The sequence below is a fragment of the Syngnathus acus genome, chromosome 10 (assembly GCF_901709675.1).
Source record: "Syngnathus acus chromosome 10, fSynAcu1.2, whole genome shotgun sequence".
In the NCBI taxonomy this organism is placed as follows: domain Eukaryota; kingdom Metazoa; phylum Chordata; class Actinopteri; order Syngnathiformes; family Syngnathidae; genus Syngnathus; species Syngnathus acus.
In genome coordinates, this window is record NC_051095.1 from 12,265,243 (window position 1) to 12,286,967 (window position 21,725).

Below are 21,725 nucleotides of genomic sequence, written 5' to 3' on the forward strand. Positions count from 1 at the left end.
ACAGTTGGACCTGTCTAAATTGTTATTATTCAGCTTGCTGATTGTGAATGTCATCCTAAATAAACAGTACAAATGGCCATACGTGCAACTTTAATGTTTTTGTGGAGATACATTCAAATTACTGGAGTACAGAATTGTACTTAAAGAAACAAAACGGAAGTCGTACAATCACTGTTCAATGTGCATTCAACTTTTTAAGATTACAATATACAATAGCTACATTTGAGTAGTCACACATGGAAACATTTTAAACACCACTGTTTCTTAGAAATAATTAATTTGAAATATCATTTTTTTTCCAGTGACCCGTGTCATACGAAACTATACGAAAGAGAAAATATCTGGGCAGACAATTGGAGCCAATGTTCAACATGTTAGCGTTAATCCGTATCTGCCTTTTTTTCACCAATCCGACAGTCAATTAACGATCAATTTAAAACACGGGGTATTTTTTTAACTCTGAATTGGCAGTCTGCAGTGGCAATTCCACCATTGTCCCAATTATAAGTTTATGTAAATAAGATGCTTAGAGAGTATTATTAGTGTTTTGCTACTTAAATGTATATGTTTACTGGCTTACGCAATGTCTGCTTGGCTGACGGGTTTTCTTCCCTCTTTTGAATTCTATCCATGTCCATTCTCTCATATGACCATTATGATGCAAGTTTTATTAGTAGACTGTATGTACTGTATTATATTTGGATAAATGTTTGGATTGTATCAATGCTAAGAGTGCATTGTTACCAACATCTCTTTTTGAATTTACTTAGTTTGGGCTGTATGGTGACTTTTCTGCATTACAGCATGTACAAATTTACCTGTTTTCCTTGTCTGAGAAAAATGGAATGTTGTTAATATTCAGCATATTAATAAGGTTTATTTTTCCTGTTAAATGCAGTGCAGGCAACATACCGTTTTTATTTACTCGTGTGTATTATACAAATTGCTGAAGTCATTGCCTAATTTATTGTACTTGTGTGTACCTATATCTTTAATATGAAAAAGATATTTCCTCTGGATGGTTATATCTTGTTGTATTTTGTCTTTAATCGTATCTTCTTATTGTGTATAGTTTAAAAAAAAGAATATTTAGCCAACTTCATAGTGTCTCCTGCACAGTTCACAGTTGAACCTTTATTATTTTGCACTCCAATTTATTTTAAACAAAGACCAAAATTCATTAAGTTGTTTTATTTTGCATTATTGTTATCTTTTTACAAATAAATCTTAAATCACAGTCAATTGTTTGTGTTTTATTTTGAATACAAATTGCCTATTGTAAATTCACTGTTCTGCCTTTCATCAGAAATAAACAAGTTTTTTCTTCAAAATTATCTGTATTGGGTTTGATAGAATTGTTCTGCTTCAAATGTATCGTGGTATTGGTGATTTGGTATTAGTATTGGTGATTACTCAAGAGTTGAGTAATCATACTAGCATTAATGTAAAAATGGTACTGAACCTCTTTAATTAAAAGCATTTAAACAAAGTTGTGTAGTTTCTATTTTGAACATTTTGACGCCATCTTTTTCCTTTTTACCGCAAATGAAAATCACCTCCAAATATCTGATATGGTTTCCTTCTGATGATCAGTATCGACCGTGAAAAAAACATGATTGGTCTATCACCAGTTTAATATACAATCAACCTTTCTTTTTAAGCTTACAATATACATTGACCAAAATCACATTATTATGTGGGAAATCATAATAAACTGTCATTTTATTTTATTTCAAAAGATGTTATTAGGCAAAGTTATAGAATGGTGATCAGAACCTTTGAAAAAATATTTCATTAAAAATGTTTTGGTGACAGTTGGTCTGCATGGAGCTATCTTCTAAATCAGTCGTTCTCGAACCTTTTACACAAAACCACTTACAAAAATACTGATTGCTACAAAAGCCATCATGATGACCAATATTAAAGTGCAGTTCCATAGTAGGTCTAATAGCACTATTTATGTGGCCAGCACAAGTCTAGCATTAAGCACAGTCTAACTTTGCGCAATGATGGGGTTTTCCTTCTTTTGGTATTGTCATCGATGGCGTTTGTAGAAACGAGTGTTTGCGCTGTAGTGGGAGTGAACTCAGCTGACTTGATTCCCGACCAATCGCTTTCACAGAACCTTGCACGCATGTTTTACGAATGTGGCATGAAACAGGCGTACCAGGTTATGTCCATGCAGCCACAAACATCCATCCGATCACTTTCTATATCATACCCCATTTGCTGTGTTCTGAAAGGTGAGCAAACACTTGGAACGTGTCCCAACTGACTTTGCACAAATGGACAGCTCACCAGGCTATCACAGGGTAGACAACTAACAATACTCCCATTCACTGTCAGTGATGGGAATGGAGCCCATGCTGTCTGCAAAGATGTCAGAGACAAGTAAACCACTGTAATATAATTAGTCTTCAAACACAAATACTTATATACATTTTAATCCAAAATATTTTAATTGTTCTTCAAGAATAAAAATGGGGGTTGCGACTGAGAGACAATGGATAGAGAAATAACTATTTACAAGGAGTGCCGCAAAGCATGCTGGCAGGTGTGTGGCCTCACCTCGACTAGAATTAATTGCAACAATAGACCGATATCCAATGCACAATATATATTTTATAGATCTGTGTAACTAAAGAGTTGTGAACTAAAATGTAAACAAAGGAAATGGAGAAACCGTATAGAACCGGTGTTTCTTATGTTGCTAAGCCTTAAAGCTTACCTTCAATGAAGTGTACAGAATAAACAGACTGTGTATCTGGCCAGAGTCTAGATAGGTAGATAAATAGAGAGATATGCAAACAACACAAAGCAAAACAAGAATACTGAATTTCTTATCACATGAAATATCAATACAAGTCTATTTAGATAGACTCCACCTTGACCAAATGGGGAGAAATGACCGTTGAGGCAAGAGAATAGGTTTCTTTATCTTCATTTTATTATTATTATTGTTTTTAATGAGGGCAGGTTTATTCTCAGCCTGCCAAACAATTTAATTTCTCTTGCTAAACATTTTATCCATAGTTGCAAATACCTCAAGATGAGGTCAAGTTGGAAGAATGATGTCAAAATATACAAAAAAATCCTTGCATTACATGACAAGCAAAAATACCCACAGACTATTTTCATTAATGGACCTACTTGCTCTTTTGCGATGAGATCCTGACAATGTTTTTTTTATTATATATTATATGATATAATTGTCTTTATGTATTATTTTTATTTTTGCTGTTGTATCAACCGTACACTTTTCTGTGACAATGATGTATGCCTGAATTGTTTGTATTTGGAATTTTTTTAGTTTAAAAAAAAAAGCTCAGCGCGCCATCCTGTGCTTGGTTTACGTCATCCCTTTGGGCGTGGACGCACGTTCGGGCGCCTTTCAGGGTTGCCAAATTAGTTTTAAAGACGCAATAAAGGTTTTGATCATATTTTGTCCGATATAGATATTGTTTCGTATTTTCTAACAGTTAAAGCAATCAAAGGATTTTCAATGATTTTATAGGACTAATGCTAATTAACATCAATTGAGTCTCAAGCGTGCTTTCGTGCTTCTTGAAGGAGGTTAGTTCAAACCCCTGGCAACCTTGCCTTCGGTTACTTTCGGCTACATCGCGCTCTCACGGAGGCCTTCGCATTCCCTTTCCGCAGCGTGTTCTCTCTGTGATTACTAAAGGTAAGTAATGCTCTCGCTATTTTTTTAAAATACTTTCTCCAGGGCATACTTTAGATCCTGTGGTATGATTATAGCTACTAGCAGGGTTTTCAAACGCATTTACCCATTTAGTTAGCAACTGCTAACCTGGAAGCTAACGCGTTAGGCTATAATGGCGCAGGCTGCGAGGGCCGCTTTTGTTCTTCAACCAGGGTGCGGTATTGGAAATATATGGAGAAAACCGGTCATTAACTATTCATGTGGTATCATCAGTCTGTGAGAGCAATAGTTGTAATTTGCCATATTTAATATTGTAGAAATTGGCCATTTGCAATGAACGCACCCAAGTATTCCATTCCGTGAAGTAGCGCCAGTCATTCGGTGAAGCGTAACAACTTTGTATTACGGCTGTATACGGATTTCTCTTGTGTGTGTATTATCCTTCTAAACGCAAAAGTCAATTGTTACAATCCAGTCCAAAACATTAGTCGTACTCAAAGATTCCGCGAACCACGTCTGTGCTTATTTCAATTAAACGCATGACTTTGCTAGTGTCCGAATGTGCACACTATTCCCTTATAACGTGCTCTATTAAGTAGTTACGCAATTTTGTAGGGGTGTCCGAATGTCCGTGGAGCATATATGTAGGACGCACAAAATTACCCTCATGCACTTGGAAAAGTAGTGACCATCGATATTTACTCAAAAGTTGAATGTAGACCACAATGCATTGCGAGCAGGTAAACAACATGGCGCAAGTGGGACTATCAAAGCGGCATAGTTACATCCCACCGGTATAATTCATTCATTTTATTCAAGAGAAAATATCTACAACAAAGGAATTAATATTTTAAAAATGTATATATTTTTCATGAACAATAAATAGGTGAAGATCTTAATGCGCCGCTTCATCATGACACGTATGATGGTCACCTAATAGACGACGAGAAGAAAACTACTGAGCCGTCAGTTCGAATTGATAAACACGACTACCTTCTAGTGCCATATCTAGTGTGGGACTGTGTAGTGAACGAGTGGCTAGGGCCAGGGGGAGGGGGGCATATTCGGACACAGCCGTGGTCTGCCCTTTTGCGATGTCTCATATATGACCCCTATTAAAAATTCAATGTTCACTGTGAAGTTTCATATGTGAGACTGATGACAATGTTTTGTTGAAAGGCTTGTGACCAGATATGGCTGATGAAGGGTACGTTGTACGAATCAGGGGTCTCCCTTGGTCCTGTTCGGTGGATGAAGTGCAACGATTTTTCTCAGGTGGGCCTCTTTGATTACTTTAAGTGGTGGTGGGGGATGAAATAAACGGTCGGTTCCAATGTATCTTACGTTTCAATTTTAGATTGTAAAATTCTTGGCAATGGCGGCGGCATCCACTTCACTTCCACAAGGGAGGGTCGTCCCAGTGGAGAGGCATTTGTCGAGCTGGAAGCAGAAGAAGACCTCAAGCACGCCTTGAAGAAGGACAGAGAAACTATGGGGCACAGATATGTAGAGGGTGAGCGTAATTACAGAGAAACTACTCTTACTCATTGCCAGAATGCATTCCATGCACTCTTGTAAATATTCAATATAGAAAGAGAATTAAAAACAAAAAATGTTTTTTACCCCTCTCACATCCTTTGAATACATTGAAATGTATTTAAAACTATTAAAAACCTCTAGTTGCATTGTGGATTACCTTTTCATGTAACCTTTAATGGGGATCGCAGTCCAATGTAAATTGTCTTTTGTTCTAACAGTGTTTAAATCAAACAATGTGGAGATGGATTGGGTCATGAAGCACACTGGTCCAAACTGTCCAGAGACAGCCGGCGATGGGCTTGTACGATTACGAGGTCTCCCCTTTGGCTGCAGCAAAGAGGAGATAGTCCAGTTTTTCTCAGGTAAGAAGTTTTCTTCATCTGCGACTGTGATTTGATTTGACCTCCAGTCATCTTTTATTGTTTCCATTCTCTCGTAGACACTGAACAATTCATGTCCGTTTTACGATTCCAAACCCCTCTGACACTGAGGAACAGTTATAATAATCTTGTTTGTTATTCCAGTATTGAGATGCATCTCTTACAGTGATAGACATTCAAAAGAAGCTCGGGATAATTTACAGCTTTGCTTTGTTCAAGGGCAGGAATGTGCTTTGCAAATGAGATGTGTCTGTATTTATTATTTTTTCCGTATCCCCTTTTCATTACTCACCATTTTGTTTGCTGCCATTATCACCTAACAGCTCTTGTTTGTCAGTTCTAAAGCTTCATCAATGACGTGATCGATTTGCAATTGCTAAATAAAATCGGCCATTTTCATCATCGATTGATCGTTTTGCGTATTTTTACTTCCCTCATTTCAGATTCGCAAATGTGAATACTTTCTGGATTCTTTGCACTTCTGTGACAATAGATTGAATATTTTTAGCTTCTGGACAAGAAACATGTAAGCGTTGGCATTTTTTCCAATGTTTCTTAACAAACGGCTAATTGATGAATCGAGAAAATAATCCACATATTAATTTATGATGAAAATAATGGACAGTTGCAGCCCTAGTCAAAGCAGTGTAGTCCAAAAAGAGCAAAGTCAACACTTGCTCTGTCCTGCTTTACCGTACATGCATCATTGACGAGTCAAGCTATACAAAAAGTCATCTGCTGTGTTGGGCCAGTTTTAAGTTAGTCTTGTTACTTTGACCTTATTAATCGAAGCGTACCGGCACCCCCCCCCCCCCCCCCCCCCCCTAAGTATGTGCGGAACATACTGCAAAAGTTTCTTTCATCCATTTGGCTGGAAAAAAATTCAATGGACGTGGCAATGTAAGCAACACTCAATGTTAAATTGAATGTCAACTGCCAGATTGTCTCTTCATCTACAGACCTGATACTAGCCGAATGTGCCCCTGTCCATCCCTCTACCCATTCGTCTATCATTTCTTACGCTTGTAATCTGTTCCAAATTGACAGTGGCCGGTTAACAACTTAACCGGTATGTGTGACGATGTTAGAGTGTTCCATAAGTTTTTTTTTTTCTTTCTCTCTCTCTCTCTCTGTCTCTCTCTCTCTGTCTCTCTCTATCTCTCTCTAGAGACATTTCTTTGTGTGATTGGGCATGTGATTTAATATGTTCCCCGCTGGGGTTATCTGTCCTTGGGTTGAAGGGTTGGAAATCGTGCCAAATGGGATAACTTTGCCGGTGGACATCCAGGGGAGGAGTACGGGGGAGGCCTTCGTGCAGTTTGCTTCACAAGATATAGCTGAAAAGGCTCTAAAAGAAACACAAGGAAAGAATAGGGCACAGGTGGGGATGGTTGGTTGGTTGGCTGGAAACATTGCTGCTTTTCTTATGGTGTGCACCCTCAACATCAACTCACTTGACACGTTGACTTTGTTCCACAAACATATTAACAACCTACATGACAGAATGCAACACATTGTTCCTTGGAAACATGTTTGTAAAAGTAAAATTGACAAATTCTGGCAACAAATAGTATGTCAGTAGTCGACTGATGTGTAGCGGTTTGTATTGGTAAGGATAATCCCCGGATGCCAACTTTGCAAGGACACGGAGCTCACCTTCACAGGTAACGCTGCCCCACTAATAACAGGACAATGGCTGCCACGGCAACAACACGGGGCTTCTGATTTGAGTTCTATGTAATCCAGGTAACCATAAGAAAAGTCCAATTTGGCAAGCTTCTTTGTTTGCAGTTAAACTCCATTTCAATTAACATGGCTAAGCAACATACCGTCTTACTGTGATGGGCTACACCAAGACAGAATCTGCTTAAGCAAACCCCGCCGCTAAACCTTTCCCCGTTCCCTCACTGTGCCATCCTATGCACACTAGGTACATTGAGATCTTCAAGAGTAGCCGCGCCGAGGTGCGAACTCATTATGAACCCCAGCGGAAGCCCATGAGCATGCAGAGACCGGGGCCGTACGATCGGCCTTCTGGTACACGGCGGCTACAACAATGATGAACCGGGGCAGCTCCTACGACCGCATGCGCCGCGGAGGCTACGGAGGAGGTGTGTCGAGCGGACGAAGAAGTGAAATCCGATTTGGTGATCAATTGTTGCGACATTCTCTCCATTTATTGCCAGCATGGCACACGTGGTAATGCGATGGGAAATAATTCCTCCTAAATTGTCTTCATGTTGATGGCCCAGGTGTTTCGGACAGCCGATACAACGACGGCGGTGGCTCGTCCTTCCAGAGCACAACGGGCCACTGCGTCCATATGAGGGGGCTTCCTTACAGAGCCACAGAATCGGACATCTACATTGTAAGGCCGAGTTGACCCAAATTACATTCGGCAAACGCTTTGGCACTATTTTTGGAGACCGTAAGGTATTAAAGCCCCCTGCTGTGGCTTGTTTGTGGCAGTTCTTCTCCCCATTGAATCCGGTGCGCGTTCACATTGAGGTCGGCCCCGACGGCAGGGTGACCGGGGAGGCTGATGTTGAGTTTGCAACACACGAGGACGCTGTGGCTGCCATGTCCAAAGACAAAGCCAACATGCGTGAGTTGGCAGAATGGCACTGGCGAGCTCAAAAGTCGCAAAGCGTAGGAAACTTCCTTGATGGGAGTGGTCTTTTTGTGTCCCTCAGAGCACCGCTATGTGGAGCTGTTCTTAAACTCAACAGCAGGTGGCAGTAACGGCACATACAGCAGCCAGATGATGGGCGGTAAGTATGGCTTGCAGCAGTCCACTTCTTTTGTTGCAAGCACAAACAGAATGTCTTTTTTCACCCGTTGTTTTTCCTCACGGGAGTCAATCATCTATAGTGCGGCCAGTTGAGCTCCGGCTATTCAGGTGGCTACAGCAGCCAAGGGAACATGGGTGGCTACAGTGATTATAGTGAGTGCCTTAGCATTTGTCCTCAACCCCAAAGACCTTTTTTAGTGTAGATTACCATGGAACGCTGGGGTCCTATATTGTATATTTTCTCTCTCTTGTTAGGTAACCAGGGCGGAATCGGAAGCAGTTACTATGGTGGTGGTGGTGGTGGAGGGGGCGGCAGTAGCAGAAGTTCCATGAATGGACTCAGTGGGGGTTGGGGCATGTAGGCTTTTTTTTTTTTTCTTTCCTTTTTTACCGTTGTTGTACCATTTAGTTTTTTGTACGCGTGTGTGTTACCTCGCCATTTTGCTGCAATCAAATGTCTCACCCATAAAATAAAGGTTAAGGTGCGGTTGTGAACGTATTGCATTTGTGGGCTTTGTAAAGAATTTTTTACACTGCATGGTCCAGAGAATAGAAAAGTCTAGCATTGTCTGCTATCACAGTTGTGACCTGTACGTTCCTCTGTCTTAAGGGGGCTCCATTTTCAATACTGGGTTTGGTCTGTTATTTCTTCAGACACTCTTGTATTGCTGACGTTCTACCACATTTTGTAAGAGTGCACGAACAAACGTAATGTTTTAGACCTTGTTTAAGCTTTCTCAACAACACTTTTGTTTAATTTACAGTGCTAAAATGTAAATCAAAATTCAAATGGACAATTGCAGCATACTTGAGGTGACTAATTGCGAGGCACTTTTCTTGACGCGAACCATCGGGAGCAAGTCAATCTGGAATCAGTTGACATGACCTGTCTTCTGCCTGTAATGCTATTTGTATTTTCTGTAAGCAAAGTGAATAACTAGTTGGACTGTCATGAAAACATTGCAAATTTTATTCATTCTTTATCAAGTTAAAAATGTGTCGTTCTCCAGATTATAGAAAACAGCTCGTGTACACAATCCACCACAAAGTTAATACATTCTAAAATATATTTCATTTTCATCTTTCTATACACTATTTGCAAAGATGCAAGAGGACCGACGTAAACTTAGCTACTGCAGTGCATTGCAATGTGAAAAATAAAAAGAATTCTGGAAGAAAAAAAAAAAAAAAAAACTTTGTGGAACCTCAGCATACCTACATATTAGAAAAGCTGACAATAAGAGTTCATTCAGTCCTGGCCAACTTGACAGTTAACCCCCGCCCCCCAGAAAAGTATAATTACAGTAATGCATACCATGCATACATGGATGTTCCTGAATTTCAGGTGCAAGTTCAGATCTACCCCAAATTGGACATTCATGAACAAACGTGGTGAAACCCGTGTCTGTGCGGTGTGAGAGCCAAATGGTGGCGGAGCAGTGTTGTGTCAAGAAGATTTGGATGAATTCCTCTGCAGCAACAAGGAGTGACACATGTCACAAACCCGCACGGGACGAGGATACGAAGGTAAGGCCAGCTCGTTACTGGAACAAGTGCTGCAGTAAATATCGCCGCAATTCCTGCAGTGGTGCTAACAAACCAAACGGCGGTGTGAGACAGCAACATTGGAACGCTTGTCTTCGATCTGAATGAATAGAAAAGGCGAAATTACCTTTCTTCGTGAGATGGAGAACTCTTTTTGGCATTGCTTGCATTGCGTGGCCTCGTCATCTTTTAACCAGGCATGGCCCTGCAAGGGGCAAACGGTATTTAACAGTGTTTCAAATATATAATTAAGAATAATATTTCCCATTTTACCTTCAGGGCTTTGTTAACTTCCTTAAAATCCTCCATCTTGAGTTTAGACCTTGATGGAAAAAAACATGACATGAGGTGTCACTGGCAACTAAAACAAAATTGGTTAACTTGATTGTGCACTGACTGGCTGAGATGCAGCCCCATCTCTTGCAAAGCCTGCTCTTGTTGCTCACACATCTGCTGCAGCTGCCGTTTCTCCTCTTTCAGATCCTGCAGCTCCTTTCAATAATTAAGTAGACCATTCATCTACCAGAAATGAACAGTTTCATCGAAATAATGTGAGCTCTACTCCTTCAAATGAATCCCGGAATTACTGACAGCGTGCAGGCCTTGGAGTTGTTGCAGTTGCGTGCGAAGCTCAGCACTGTTGTCCTGCTCCCTCTGGAGGCTTTTCTGAAGGCCTTGTCGCTGTTCCCGTTCAACCACAAGGTCCTTCTCCAAGCCCACCCTGACCACACAGAAGACAAAGAAAGTTAAATGTCCAAATTGTCCACTTTGAAACATTGTGAATTCATACAAGGCCTGACAAAATGGACACAGATGAAAGTTTAATATCATTTAGTTTTTCTCTTCTTGAGGCACAAACTTACAGTTGTGCCCCTATTGTATCGTAAATGCACAAAGGTTTTTACGGTCAACAGAAACAAATGAAATAGATAAAACGGCATGGCTCAGTGACACAGTAGGTCGTCTCCCAATCAGAAAGTTGTGGGTTTGATCCGCAACTGCTTTTGCATTCAACAAATTGCTCTTTGTATGTAACAAACTAAAACTAATATAAAACTAAAAAAAAACATAGCATTTTCCAAAAAAACAAAAAACTAGCGAAGCTTCTTCGACAACTAATTAACACTAAATGAATTTGAAAAACCAAAGTCAAAACAAAATAACTGTTAGGACAAATCCCAAGGTATTATAACTTCCACACCGCACAATGACAAAGTGTGTACCTGAGCGCGTCCAGGTCACTCAGTTGTTTTTCAAGAGCGCTCACTTTTGCCTCCAGCTCAACCCTCAAGTCTTTATCTGATTGGTCGCTCTTCTCTCGATCCCTTTCGGAATTCTGAAGCCTAAAAAGCATGTTGATTGATTAACATCATCAATGTGATCAACGCTCAAAACGTACCTCAGCTCTAGCTCTGTCATGGCTTTTGCCATGTCGTCCATCTTATGCTCCAGCTGTTCAGCCTCTGCCTGTTTTTTGGCCGCCTCTCGTTCAAAATCCTGCAGAGCCCCAAAGTTGGTTAAAATGCTTCTTGTGTTTCAGTCTAACTACGAGCGCGTACTTGTGCTTTGTTGAACATTTGAAGGTTCAGAGTTTTGACTTGGTCCAGCTGGAGTCGCAAGGCAGCCAGTGAGTCTTGTTTCTCGTGCGAGTCTTTCTCCAGCAGCTTCATGGCCATCTCCATCTCCTGCTTCAGCCCCAACTGCAGCTCCAGCTCTCGCTCCAACTCCTAAACATTGCCAACAGGTCAGATTGCAGACGCCGCAAATTCAATAGAAAACTGACCACCAGATGTTAAGGTGCATGATGTGTATGATGTCCTTAATTGACCCTTCTTTGGGTGAATGGCCTCGACATGTTTATACACTAAATAGCAACTAGTTCTGAGCGATTAACGATGGGTACGTGACCTGGTGAATGCGCTTTTCTTCCTTGTACTGCTTCCACACAACATTATACATTTCATCCAGGCCTTGCCGGGTTTGTCTGTACGTCTCCAGCTCCACCTGGCTATCCTGAAGTACTGCCTGGAAAAGCAAAACAAAAAACACTAGATGCTAGTTTATTCAACCATTTGGAGTCATGTCAAACTGAAGCATTTGCATTCAGACCTCTTCCTTTTTCTGACTGGCCAGCAAGATCAGCTCGTTGTCTTGTCTCAGCTGTTCCTGTTCTTCACGCAGAGCGTTGATTCTGTCTGTCGCAGCCGCCAGCTGAATGAGATGCAGTCGATCGGAAATGGTCATTGTGGATTATTTGTTGTGCATTTTTTATTTACCCAAATATTAAAAAAATAAATAAATGGAAACTGAAGACTCCCTGAAATGCATTTGATTCATTCTGAAATAACAATCAACCCCTTCCCATTGACAACTGATTCAACTTTTGACCTCTTCTACAAGTTTGCTGTTGGTTTTCTCCAGGGAGTCCATTTTGGCCTGAAGATCTGTAACGGTGCCACTGAGGTGACGATTCAATTCTTCAATGTAATGCTTCTGATCCAAGATGGCGGTCATTTTGGCGTTACTGAAAAGGCGTAAATGAGACAGAAACGGTGAGAAGATGAAAAACCTTTTGGAAATGTCATTTTAGACTAGAGGGGCACCAATTTTGTTGACAAAGAGGTAATGATCTTTCACGACACACTTCTATGTGCAGTGGCACAGTGGTCACCAATCACAGACCTTGATTTGTGAGCAGATACTCACTCTTTCGGGGTCTCAGTGCTTGTAGAGTCTTTCAGGTAGAGGGAGAAGTCAATGACTCCCACCTAAATAAGAAAAAAGCACTGTTGTGTGTCCTGCTGTAAACAATACAAAGGGGATAAGGTCGCTCACTCACTTGAGAATCCAGATCTTCTCCTTTAATACAAAGGTTTGCATCGAGTACATTGAGGCCCACAAGCAGCCCCCCCATCACCGCTCCTTCCTCCTCCATCATCAGGGCCCCAGGGTCATAAAACTCACTAGGACACAAATGTGATAATAAGATGGGAAAATGGCAACATATTAGACACGACTGAATGAAACTCTTACTAACCTGAGGAGATCTTTGCAGTCCAACAAAGCTTTTATATAGTCAGCCATTGTCTTTTGCATGAGCGCTAAATGCAGCCACGCCCTTCCTTTCCCCAAACCAGTCCTAAAAGACAAAACAGACCCATTTTAGTCGTAAAACAAATCATTTTCGATACTGCCTGGCCACTTTTGGGTCAAGGGTTACTGGAGCCGATCCCAGGTGACTTTAAAAAGATGATTTTTTTATTTTAATTTCCTACATTCTTTCTTCATTCAAAAACAGGACTTTATTTTTACGCTGACAGACATTGATTATGATCAGTTGCTGTTTTGGCCTGTGAGATGTTAGAGAACATGAAGCCCTAAATTGAAACCCTGCACATTTTCTAGTTTACAATGAATAATTTAAGATTATTTGATGGGACGACAATTCAATTAGCAAAGTCAGCCCCCCCCAAAAATGTGCTGTATGGTTTTGCCTACCACCATCGATCAACTTTTCAACCCTAGTTTGAAACACTAACCCACATCTGAAACCCTAATTTGAAACCCTAACCCTAATTTGAAACCCTCACCCTATTTATAATTATAGTTGCACCAGCAAATAATTTGTCATAGCATACTTGATGCCGGGCATGTCTCTGGCACTTGTGGCTATGTTGGCAGATTCTGGACACAACCGCTCTGTCAGTTCCAGGGGTCCCCAAATGGATTTGTTCTGACTGATGAAGGACTTCTTGGCTGGGGGAAAAAAAACTGACATACAGTTACTGCTATTACAGTTCACGTTTTTGAAGCGTTACCTTTTAGCCCATGTTTGAGGCAGTGCTCCAAGACTAAGAAAAACTGCTGCAAGGGCGGGTACTCGGAGTCCAGCGTCCTGCCCAAACTTAGTGAGGATTGGATTAAAACCTTGATGCTGAGCTTCAACATGCTGAGAAGATTGGCTCTTTCTATTGCCATCGGGTCTTTGGGAGCAAGCACTGATTTTTTTTTTTTTTAACAGAAAGCACAAACATTTTAAAAACATTAATCAGACTTCTGTAGAACATTTTATTATGAGCGTCGCTTTACATTGGAAGCAGTTAAAAGATGTATTTGATATCTTGATAAATGCCTTCTACTTCTTATCTTTCTCATCTTTATACTTGTGAGGACATAACGGCGTACTAGCACAAGGATCTCAAAGATATCGAACAAAAGCTCAAACGGCTTTCCGTGCAGAACACGCCAGTAAGACGTCTGAGAATGTCATTCAAAACAAAGAAAGCCTGCATGACGACGGAGGCATAACATCTAGATTTCCCCTCTGGATGTCATGTGTCTGACATCTGACAGCTAAGGAAAACTCCAAAGAAAAGTGTCGGTCTAAGCCTAGGGTATCGGTATTCTATCCTGCATACCTGGAAGCTTCTTTCCAGTGTAGGTTGAATCAGTTTCGGGCTCTTTTTGTGCCACGGTGTTCTCAGTAGAGTTCCTCCGGACAGAAGCGTAGCTCACCCCGCTACTAAGTGTCTCGGTGGCCTTGCGAGCCAGCGACAAAAGAGGAGCCGACCAGCTGCTCTCCGACGGCGACCTCTCAGTCGGGCCGAGAGCGTTGTTGTCGCAGGCATTGTCGTCAATCTCCGTGTTTGAAAGTTTGGCGACCTCTTGCTCTTGTTGCATATCGCCATCTTCTGCATTTGTGTTTACTTCTCCCAACTCGTCGGCCATGTTTGCCCCCCTCCTTTTTTGCAGAATAATCACGTGACACGTCACACAGTCATTAAAGCAAGTTTAAAACTTCCCTACCGCCATCTATTGACTGGAGTGCAAACTGCAGTGACGGAAATCCATAATTCGTCTGACCTTTCACATGTGAAGCAAATTTATTGTCAAAAGTGACAAAATTACTCACACTCTTGACCTAAAGGCAAATACACTTGCATTAAAAAAACAAAAAGTATTGTACCGATTAACAAAGCAAGGAGGAGAACGTAGAGATCTGTTTTCAAATAGACTAAAATAAAAAAGTCTTCAGAAAAATAAAAATGCAAAATACCGACATGAAAAACAAAAAACAAGTATTTGTACTTTGTTACTTTTCCCACTATGAATAATTGTCAATTTTGCACATGTGAAGCCCTTTGAGACTTGTCTGTGATTAAGGGCTATATAAATAAACTTGACTTGAATTAAAAACCCTATGCCTGTCTTGAAACGTTACTTTGAAACCCTCAACCTTGCATGACACCCTAACACTTTCCTTCAAGCTGTAGAAACTCCAATCCATGCTTGATACTGCTATAACTAGGAATTAATGTCATATGAAACAAGTATATGTACAACTGCTTTTAAGACCACCCTGTATTTGACCAGAATTTGCGGTCCGCTGTTGCACAAAAGGTTGAAATCATGATTTTGCAACAACTGCTGTTTAGTAGATCAAAATTTGTATTACACAGACATGGAGATGCCCGGACTGAAGCCTGTGCGCCTAGTTGTTTATGTTTCTGGTGTGTGTAACTTAAGACACAGCAGTGGTCTTATTTTGCAGCGAGGGTTGTGCCAACAGACATGTCTATTTTGGCCTGAACCCTCCCAGTCTAGTATTCCTGTCACACTCTTAAAATCTACACTACCGTTCAAAGGTTTGGGGTCACAAAATTGTTTGGGTGACCCCAAACTTTTGAATGGTAGTGTAAATATTATTATAATAAAATATTATGAATTAAATATTGTAAATTATATCTTATATTTGTATAAAATTATATATAATCTATGAATATAAGTATACATATATATTATAAGATTTTTTACACAGAAGATTATATATATAATCTATAAATAATTATCTAAATAAATATATACACTACCGTTCAAAAGTTTGGGGTCACCCAAACAATTTTGTGACCCCAAACTTTTGAACGGTAGTGTATACTTTTCCTGCAAGAGAGAGACCGTGAGAGAGCGCGTCCCCCTATTAAAATGTAAGCAAGCATAATATGTTCTCTAATCCAAATATAAAAAAAAAATAGAGCAATTTTGCTTTTTAATATTCAGTAGTTTTTTTTAATTGTATTGTTGTATGTTATTTTTTTAACTGAGTAGAACACTTTTTTCAGCTGCAGTTTTTTTTTTAAGAACTTTAAAGTTGATCTGAAAGTGTCTAAATTGGTCATAAAATGTGATTCATAACAATAGACTTCTTAAACTATTAGCACACAAGCAGTTACAGTGTATGCTTCCATGTTTTTATTGACCCGAATATGTAAATATCTTAGTGCAAACCGTGATACATACAACATAAAGTAGTTTGCAGTTCAAAGTATGTCCTTAGTTTGGCTTCAGTTACCAAACTTCAACCCTGTTGTTCTGTTTTTTTGTGGTCAGCTGTTGCAAAAAAGGTTGAAATCATGGTTTTGCAACAACTGCTGTTTAGTAGATCAAAATTTGTCTTACACAGAAATTGAGATGCCCTGATGGAAGCCTGTGCGCCTAGTTGTTTATGTTTCTGGTGTGTGTAACTTAAGACACAGCGGTGGTCTTATTTTGCAGCGAGGGTTGTGCCTTCCTTCAATGTATTGTCCAGTGAGAGACGTTCTTGTTTATTTTTTAAATTTCTCATATTTGTCAAGAGCGATGTTAGCATGTGCCAGAGATTTCTGCATTTGTGTAGCCAACGCTACAGAAGTTTTCTTCACCACATTAAGCATGCTGTCATGTGGTCTTGCAGGCATCTTTATAGGATGGCCAATTCTTTGGAAAGTTGGAACAGAGTTGAACTTTCTTCATTTATCTTAGTGTGGACTGATGAACCCTGAGACTCTGAGAAATAATTTTGTAAGCTTTTCCAGCTTCTTGCATGTTCCAATTCTTCTGAGAGCTGTTTAGTGTGAAACATGGTTCACATATGGAAATGATTCTTCAGAAGTTTATTTATTTATTTATTTATTTAGTTATTTATTATTTATTTATTTATTTTTGCTTGGTAGCATCTGAAATCAACATTTAACGTTGGCTGATTCTGAACCCTGATTTGCTCTTTGAGAAGGCTTTAGTCGAGCGCTTTGTAGTTCCATTGACTACCACAAGGTGGTGCGCGCGAGCGAAAGGTTTTCGCACGCCCACTCACTGCTGCCTTATTTTCTGTTTCCTCAGTGAACGATCGACTTTTTTTTTTTAAATCGTTTTGTATTGTAAAAACTTAAGTGTTTGTGAGTCGCAAATATCTACATGTGCACATTTTTACTGTGTATTTTTTTATATTTTGTTTACTTATTTTCAATACTCCACTGAATAATGTTTCTAGCATCATTAGTGTATTAAATGCAATAAAAGTGTGTGTGTGTGTGTGTGTGTGTGTGTGCGCGCGCGAGTGTGGGCGCGGCCAAGATCGCTTGCCCCTTAAATACGCCGGAGCCTCTCTTCTGATGCTCTTTCGCTCCGCGTTACGCACAAGCCACCCTCGTGTGAACTACCATCAAGAGGTCAAAACCTGGCGGAATAAACTGACGCAAATCCATCAGGAAAAAAAAAAAAAAAAAAAAAAAAAAAGGATTATTTATTTATTTATTTTCAAATTTGTTTCCCCACTACTTCTACAAGTGTTGCCATCATGAGGATTTGGAGTGTTGTACTTTTACTGCTTCACGCACTGGGTAAGCTTACATGTTGAATAACTTCCATTCTTCTTCTTATTTATAATGCCTCTCTCTAAGTGACAGTATATCGCATTGACGTGGTTATAAAACCCTACAACCCTTATAAAGTGACTTGTAAACCTGCTAACTTTTTTTTTCCGCCAAGCATTTTCTTGATGCCAGGACTATCCAAAAGCTAATAAGGGCGTCTCGCTATTTCAGCGCGTGCTTTTATGTAACTGGATCCATTTATTTTTAACTCATATTCTTGTCTGACATTCACTGTCTGTTCACAACTCTTGAATGTGAAAGCTTGTGAGTGTGGCCTTTCATGAATGTATTGTGTTTTAAGTCAAAACTTCCTCAGGGATAGGTCAATGAATGCCAGTAGGTCTTTGGTGCCTGTAATACACACACGAAAAGCGCAAAGTCCAACCCTCCATTCAAAGCCTTGGGAGCATGTTTCAACTTGTCCATATTGGTCCGCCCACCTTGGCACACTCCTCACTTCACCCCAATGAGAGCAATCCCGGTCTATGCGCTTCCTAACTCTTCCGGTTGTTTTCTTTATGTCCAGTGGCATCCAGATTGGCTTGCGGCGCGGCGGTGGACCGTTATGACAGCAACAGGCAGCGGCACACGACTGTCATTAACTTCCAGGACACTAGCAAAGACAAAAGGCCGGAGGAGGAAAGCAGAGGAGGCGCAACGGTCGCGACACGGGAGGATGAGGATGAGGAGTATGATGATGAATACTATGACGATGGGGATGAATATGAGGACAGCACGTCAGGGGATGATGAAGTGGAAATGCCAAGAGGTGAGGACTTGAGAGTCATCACAAATCATAACACCTCTAGCAGATGTATTGACAATGCGTGTCTTCTATTTAGTTGCAATGTCAAGCAAGCCCCAAAACCCGTCTGCCATCGTGGAGGCAGAAAATACAGAAGGACAGAGAAGACGAGGGAAGGGAAGAAAGAAGGGGAAAGGGAAAGGAAAGAAAAGGAATCCTTGCCTGAAGAAATATAAAGATTATTGCATCCACGGCACCTGTCAGTACCTGAGGGACATTCGACAGCCCTCCTGTGTGTGAGTACCAAATCCACTTTTAGATCCTCTCCTTACTCTAGTGTTATAAGACTTCAGAAGTTTTCACAATTGGAAACTTTCTATTGGAATTAATGAGAATTTTTGGGAATAAATAATAATATACAATAAAAAAAATTGAAGATTGGACATTGTTAGGGAACTTTAAAGTAGCTGGGGAAAATGAATTTTCACATAATGCTGAGTAAAATAACTACATTTCATGCAAGTATACAGTTGACTGTTGCTTTGTTGATTTTTTTGTTGTTGTTGAGTTGCGAGTCAAAATTTGACTGGGCAAGGAGAGTTTCTATTTTGCTTCTTAGATGTTTGCTTATGACAAAACAAAATGTTTATATTTATGTTTGAATATGATACATTTCCAGGAAACTACTCTCAAGTCCCAGTTCATTTTTCAATTAAGCGGGCCAAAAGCTAAACTTTCTAGCACCTAACTGGAAAATGTCCTTTGCTTCATAACCCCAATAATGAAGGAACCTTTCCATCCATGTGCAGGTGCCACCCGAGCTATTCAGGGGAAAGGTGTGAATTGGTGACCCTGCCCGTTGAGAGACCTCAGGAGGGCTACAACCGCACCACGGCTCTGGCCGTAGTGGCCGTGGTGCTCTCGTCCATCTGCCTCACCATCATTGGCCTTCTACTCATGCTCAGGTGCGCCCAACGCCACGTGAACACACGCAGTTCCACATACATGCATACACTCCAGCTGTACAGGGAATCGCAAAGGATGATTTGTGTAACAATTAGGCATAATTAGCCCCGTTTTCTGATTGATTCCAGGTTTCACAAGCGGGGAGCGTATGATGTAGAGAATGAGGAGAAGGTCAAGTTAGGGTTAGCATCCAACCACTGAAGAGACAAAGGGTGAGTACATATAATCTCAATTCAATAGTATGTTTAGGGCATTTAGTGGTCTTCTATTAAAAATCATCCACAGAGGAAGGCTAATTTGACGAAATATGAAAAGTACCTGACGCAAGTATTCAGACAGTTACAATTATATACCGTTTTAATATAGCTGACTTTTGGGTCAGTTACTGCACTTATATTCAATTGACAAAAAGCCTATACTTTTTGGCCTCTGGAATCCAAGAAGGAGCCTGATGGGTTCATTCGGCTAGAGCAGGAACGGGCGATTTAAATGATGGAAGGGGTCACAATTTTTCAAAATAGCAAATAACGAGAAATTGCGTATAATTTACGCCATGTGTTTTGCGGGCCTCTATTTGCCCATCAAGGGTTGGGAAACCTATGGTGCGTGGGCCATACACAATACAGACTGAGAAGGAATTTGGCCTGGCCCATAATTTAAATCTAAAACCAAATGGCGCGTTGGAGGAACTCTACTAAAACGTTCCAAATCATTTAACCAACAAATGCAAGAAGTATGTGTTTGTTGATGCCAAAAAGTTTCACCACCCCGGTCTATATTTTTCCCCAAGATACATAAATAGACGAGATAGCGTAGTGAAGCGCAGGGCTAATATCTCACACTGACACACGTTTCCTTCCACGTTTTTGTATAAATTGCAACGCTTATCTCATTGTTTGCCGTCTTTTCTCCTCCCGTGTTAGGCAAAGAAGCGGCGATACTACCTCAAAATAGAAAAAGAAGTGAACCACAGAAGGAGGTCCTGGTGAAAGTAAAGGAACACAGACGGATGAAGAAGGGAAACAGGGGGCGTCCGCTGCACCCCTAGCTGGATGTTCACGTAAAAAAAAGATAAATGGACAGCTCAGCGTATCCCCGTAGTCCCCAGGAGAAGAAGACAGCCACATCTGAAGATGGAATATCGGAAGGGTCGGGGGATGGACTGGAATGGAAGTGTGGCAAGCACTCGACAAGAAGCAGAAGTGAAAGGAACATTTGCTGCTTCCTGATTGTGTGAAAAGAAGTTTCAGACTGAACTGAATCTGATTCAACATCAACAAAGAAAGAGCTCAATCTGGAATCATTTAAAACAGCAAAAAACAAAGAAAAAAATAGGCAACATTTTATATTTTCCCGCACAAGCGCATTGTTTTTTTTTCTGTACAGTAAACAGTATATTTATACTTTTTAATTTATTTATTTAAGCTAACTGTATTTATGTAAGTTTTAACCTCCTTCAACAGTTTAAAGTGGATGTTACAGTTGTTTTTATATTCCTTATTGGATTTTATTTATTTAAGAAAAAGTAAAATGCTTGCAACTCCTGGACACAAAAAGTGTTACGAAAAATATAACACATTCTGATTTCATTTTGGCACTCAGAGCATGATCAGTAGCACTGTAATGTTTTTTTGTTTAAAAAAAAAAAGTTTTTTACTGCTTAGTGTTTTTTTGTTTGTTTTTTTAACTGTCATTTTCACTGAAAACAATCTTAGCGGCTTCCCGCTCAATATGGGACAGTTGAGGGTTGATTGGTGATAAATTCCCTCAGAGTTGTCTGCGTCTGAGCATTGAGTGCCAAAATGGTGATGAAACTTTCAAAAGGGAGTCCAACATTACATTTGGGGCCTGGCGTCAAAGAACTGTTGAAACAATTTTGATGTCAATCCCATGTTATTATCCACGTCTCACCATCATTTAAAGAGAAATTCTTACAATAACAAGCAATAAAATGTGAATTCAAGTGTTCGACGCTTTCAAAAACTGCAGTTCTGAAGTGATTTAAAAAAAAAAAAGTGATTTAATTAAATAAACGATCCAAATTCTTAACGCCTGTGTGCTGCATCTTCATTTACTCAGGAGTCTACAAACTGGGACAATGATGACATTGTGTTTCAGTCATCAGTTAAGTAAGGTCAAGGTTTTTATTTAGCTCTTGGTTTCACCTCCGGACTCTGCTAACACACATTATTGTAATATTTGAAAATGTTTCGTCGGGCTCATGATGAATTACGCCATGCTGTTCTGTTGGCTCAGGCTTGAGTCTTATTAATAGTAAACACAATATTTTCATTTCCTATCTGAAGCACCTGCATCCTGCAGTCTCCTGAGGCAAGCACACATGTTGAGTTGAAGGTGTATGGAGTTTATGTAGCCTTTAAACTTGACTTTTACAGTCTGGGAACAG

At 40.2% G+C, this 21,725-nt stretch overlaps 3 protein-coding genes across 6 annotated transcripts; 2 read left to right on the forward strand and 1 right to left on the reverse strand.

The window, feature by feature from the left end:
- The first annotated feature begins 3,455 nt into the window (after positions 1-3,455).
- LOC119128825 (heterogeneous nuclear ribonucleoprotein H-like) lies at positions 3,456-9,332 on the forward strand. The gene is given in 13 exon segments (XM_037261627.1): positions 3,456-3,685; positions 4,844-4,939; positions 5,022-5,177; positions 5,422-5,565; positions 6,825-6,934; positions 6,936-6,964; positions 7,514-7,628; positions 7,631-7,730; positions 7,836-7,951; positions 8,053-8,188; positions 8,277-8,386; positions 8,455-8,527; positions 8,630-9,332. Coding segments are annotated over 12 exon segments (1,278 nt in total). The 5' UTR covers positions 3,456-3,685; positions 4,844-4,857; the 3' UTR covers positions 8,737-9,332.
- On the reverse strand, positions 8,757-14,705 carry rufy1 (RUN and FYVE domain containing 1). Of its 3 annotated transcripts, none has more exons than XM_037261626.1 (17): positions 14,338-14,704; positions 13,738-13,917; positions 13,558-13,675; positions 12,957-13,058; positions 12,759-12,882; positions 12,626-12,687; positions 12,308-12,443; positions 12,029-12,130; positions 11,828-11,944; positions 11,479-11,646; positions 11,319-11,416; positions 11,143-11,262; positions 10,511-10,640; positions 10,317-10,411; positions 10,193-10,241; positions 10,047-10,124; positions 8,757-9,292 (listed from the first exon to the last, which is right to left on the reverse strand). In XM_037261626.1, the coding sequence occupies exons 1-17, from the start codon at positions 14,645-14,647 to the stop codon at positions 9,236-9,238; spliced, it is 2,046 nt and encodes a 681-aa protein (XP_037117521.1). In that variant the 5' UTR covers positions 14,648-14,704; the 3' UTR covers positions 8,757-9,235. The 3 variants fall into 3 exon arrangements, with proteins under 3 accessions (XP_037117521.1, XP_037117519.1, XP_037117518.1); XM_037261624.1 differs by lacking the exon at positions 8,757-9,292 and adding an exon at positions 9,322-9,965 and having other exon boundaries at positions 10,317-10,402; positions 14,338-14,705; XM_037261623.1 differs by lacking the exon at positions 8,757-9,292 and adding an exon at positions 9,322-9,965 and having other exon boundaries at positions 14,338-14,703.
- Positions 14,706-17,330: 2,625 nt separating this feature from the next.
- hbegfa (heparin-binding EGF-like growth factor a) lies at positions 17,331-21,367 on the forward strand. Of its 2 annotated transcripts, XM_037262183.1 has the most exons (6): positions 17,332-17,574; positions 18,134-18,376; positions 18,450-18,648; positions 19,162-19,317; positions 19,447-19,530; positions 20,242-21,367. In XM_037262183.1, the coding sequence occupies exons 1-5, from the start codon at positions 17,532-17,534 to the stop codon at positions 19,517-19,519; spliced, it is 714 nt and encodes a 237-aa protein (XP_037118078.1). In that variant the 5' UTR covers positions 17,332-17,531; the 3' UTR covers positions 19,520-19,530; positions 20,242-21,367. The 2 variants fall into 2 exon arrangements, with proteins under 2 accessions (XP_037118079.1, XP_037118078.1); XM_037262184.1 differs by lacking the exon at positions 19,447-19,530 and having other exon boundaries at positions 17,331-17,574.
- The last annotated feature ends 358 nt before the right edge of the window (positions 21,368-21,725 follow it).

Excerpts from the sequence above, each read along its gene's own strand:
- rufy1 (XM_037261623.1), bottom strand. The coding sequence starts at position 14,647 with ATGGCCGACGAGTTGGGAGAAGTAAACACAAATGCAGAAGATGGCGAT. Across the intron at positions 12,444-12,625 it reads AGCACTGAGACCCCGAAAGA|TAACGCCAAAATGACCGCCA; the intron begins GTGAGTATCTGC and ends ACGCCTTTTCAG. Across the intron at positions 11,647-11,827 it reads AAGAAAAGCGCATTCACCAG|GAGTTGGAGCGAGAGCTGGA; the intron begins GTCACGTACCCA and ends GGCAATGTTTAG.
- hbegfa (XM_037262183.1), top strand. The coding sequence starts at position 17,532 with ATGAGGATTTGGAGTGTTGTACTTTTACTGCTTCACGCACTGG. Across the intron at positions 18,377-18,449 it reads TGAAGTGGAAATGCCAAGAG|TTGCAATGTCAAGCAAGCCC; the intron begins GTGAGGACTTGA and ends TCTTCTATTTAG. Across the intron at positions 18,649-19,161 it reads ATTCGACAGCCCTCCTGTGT|GTGCCACCCGAGCTATTCAG; the intron begins GTGAGTACCAAA and ends ATCCATGTGCAG.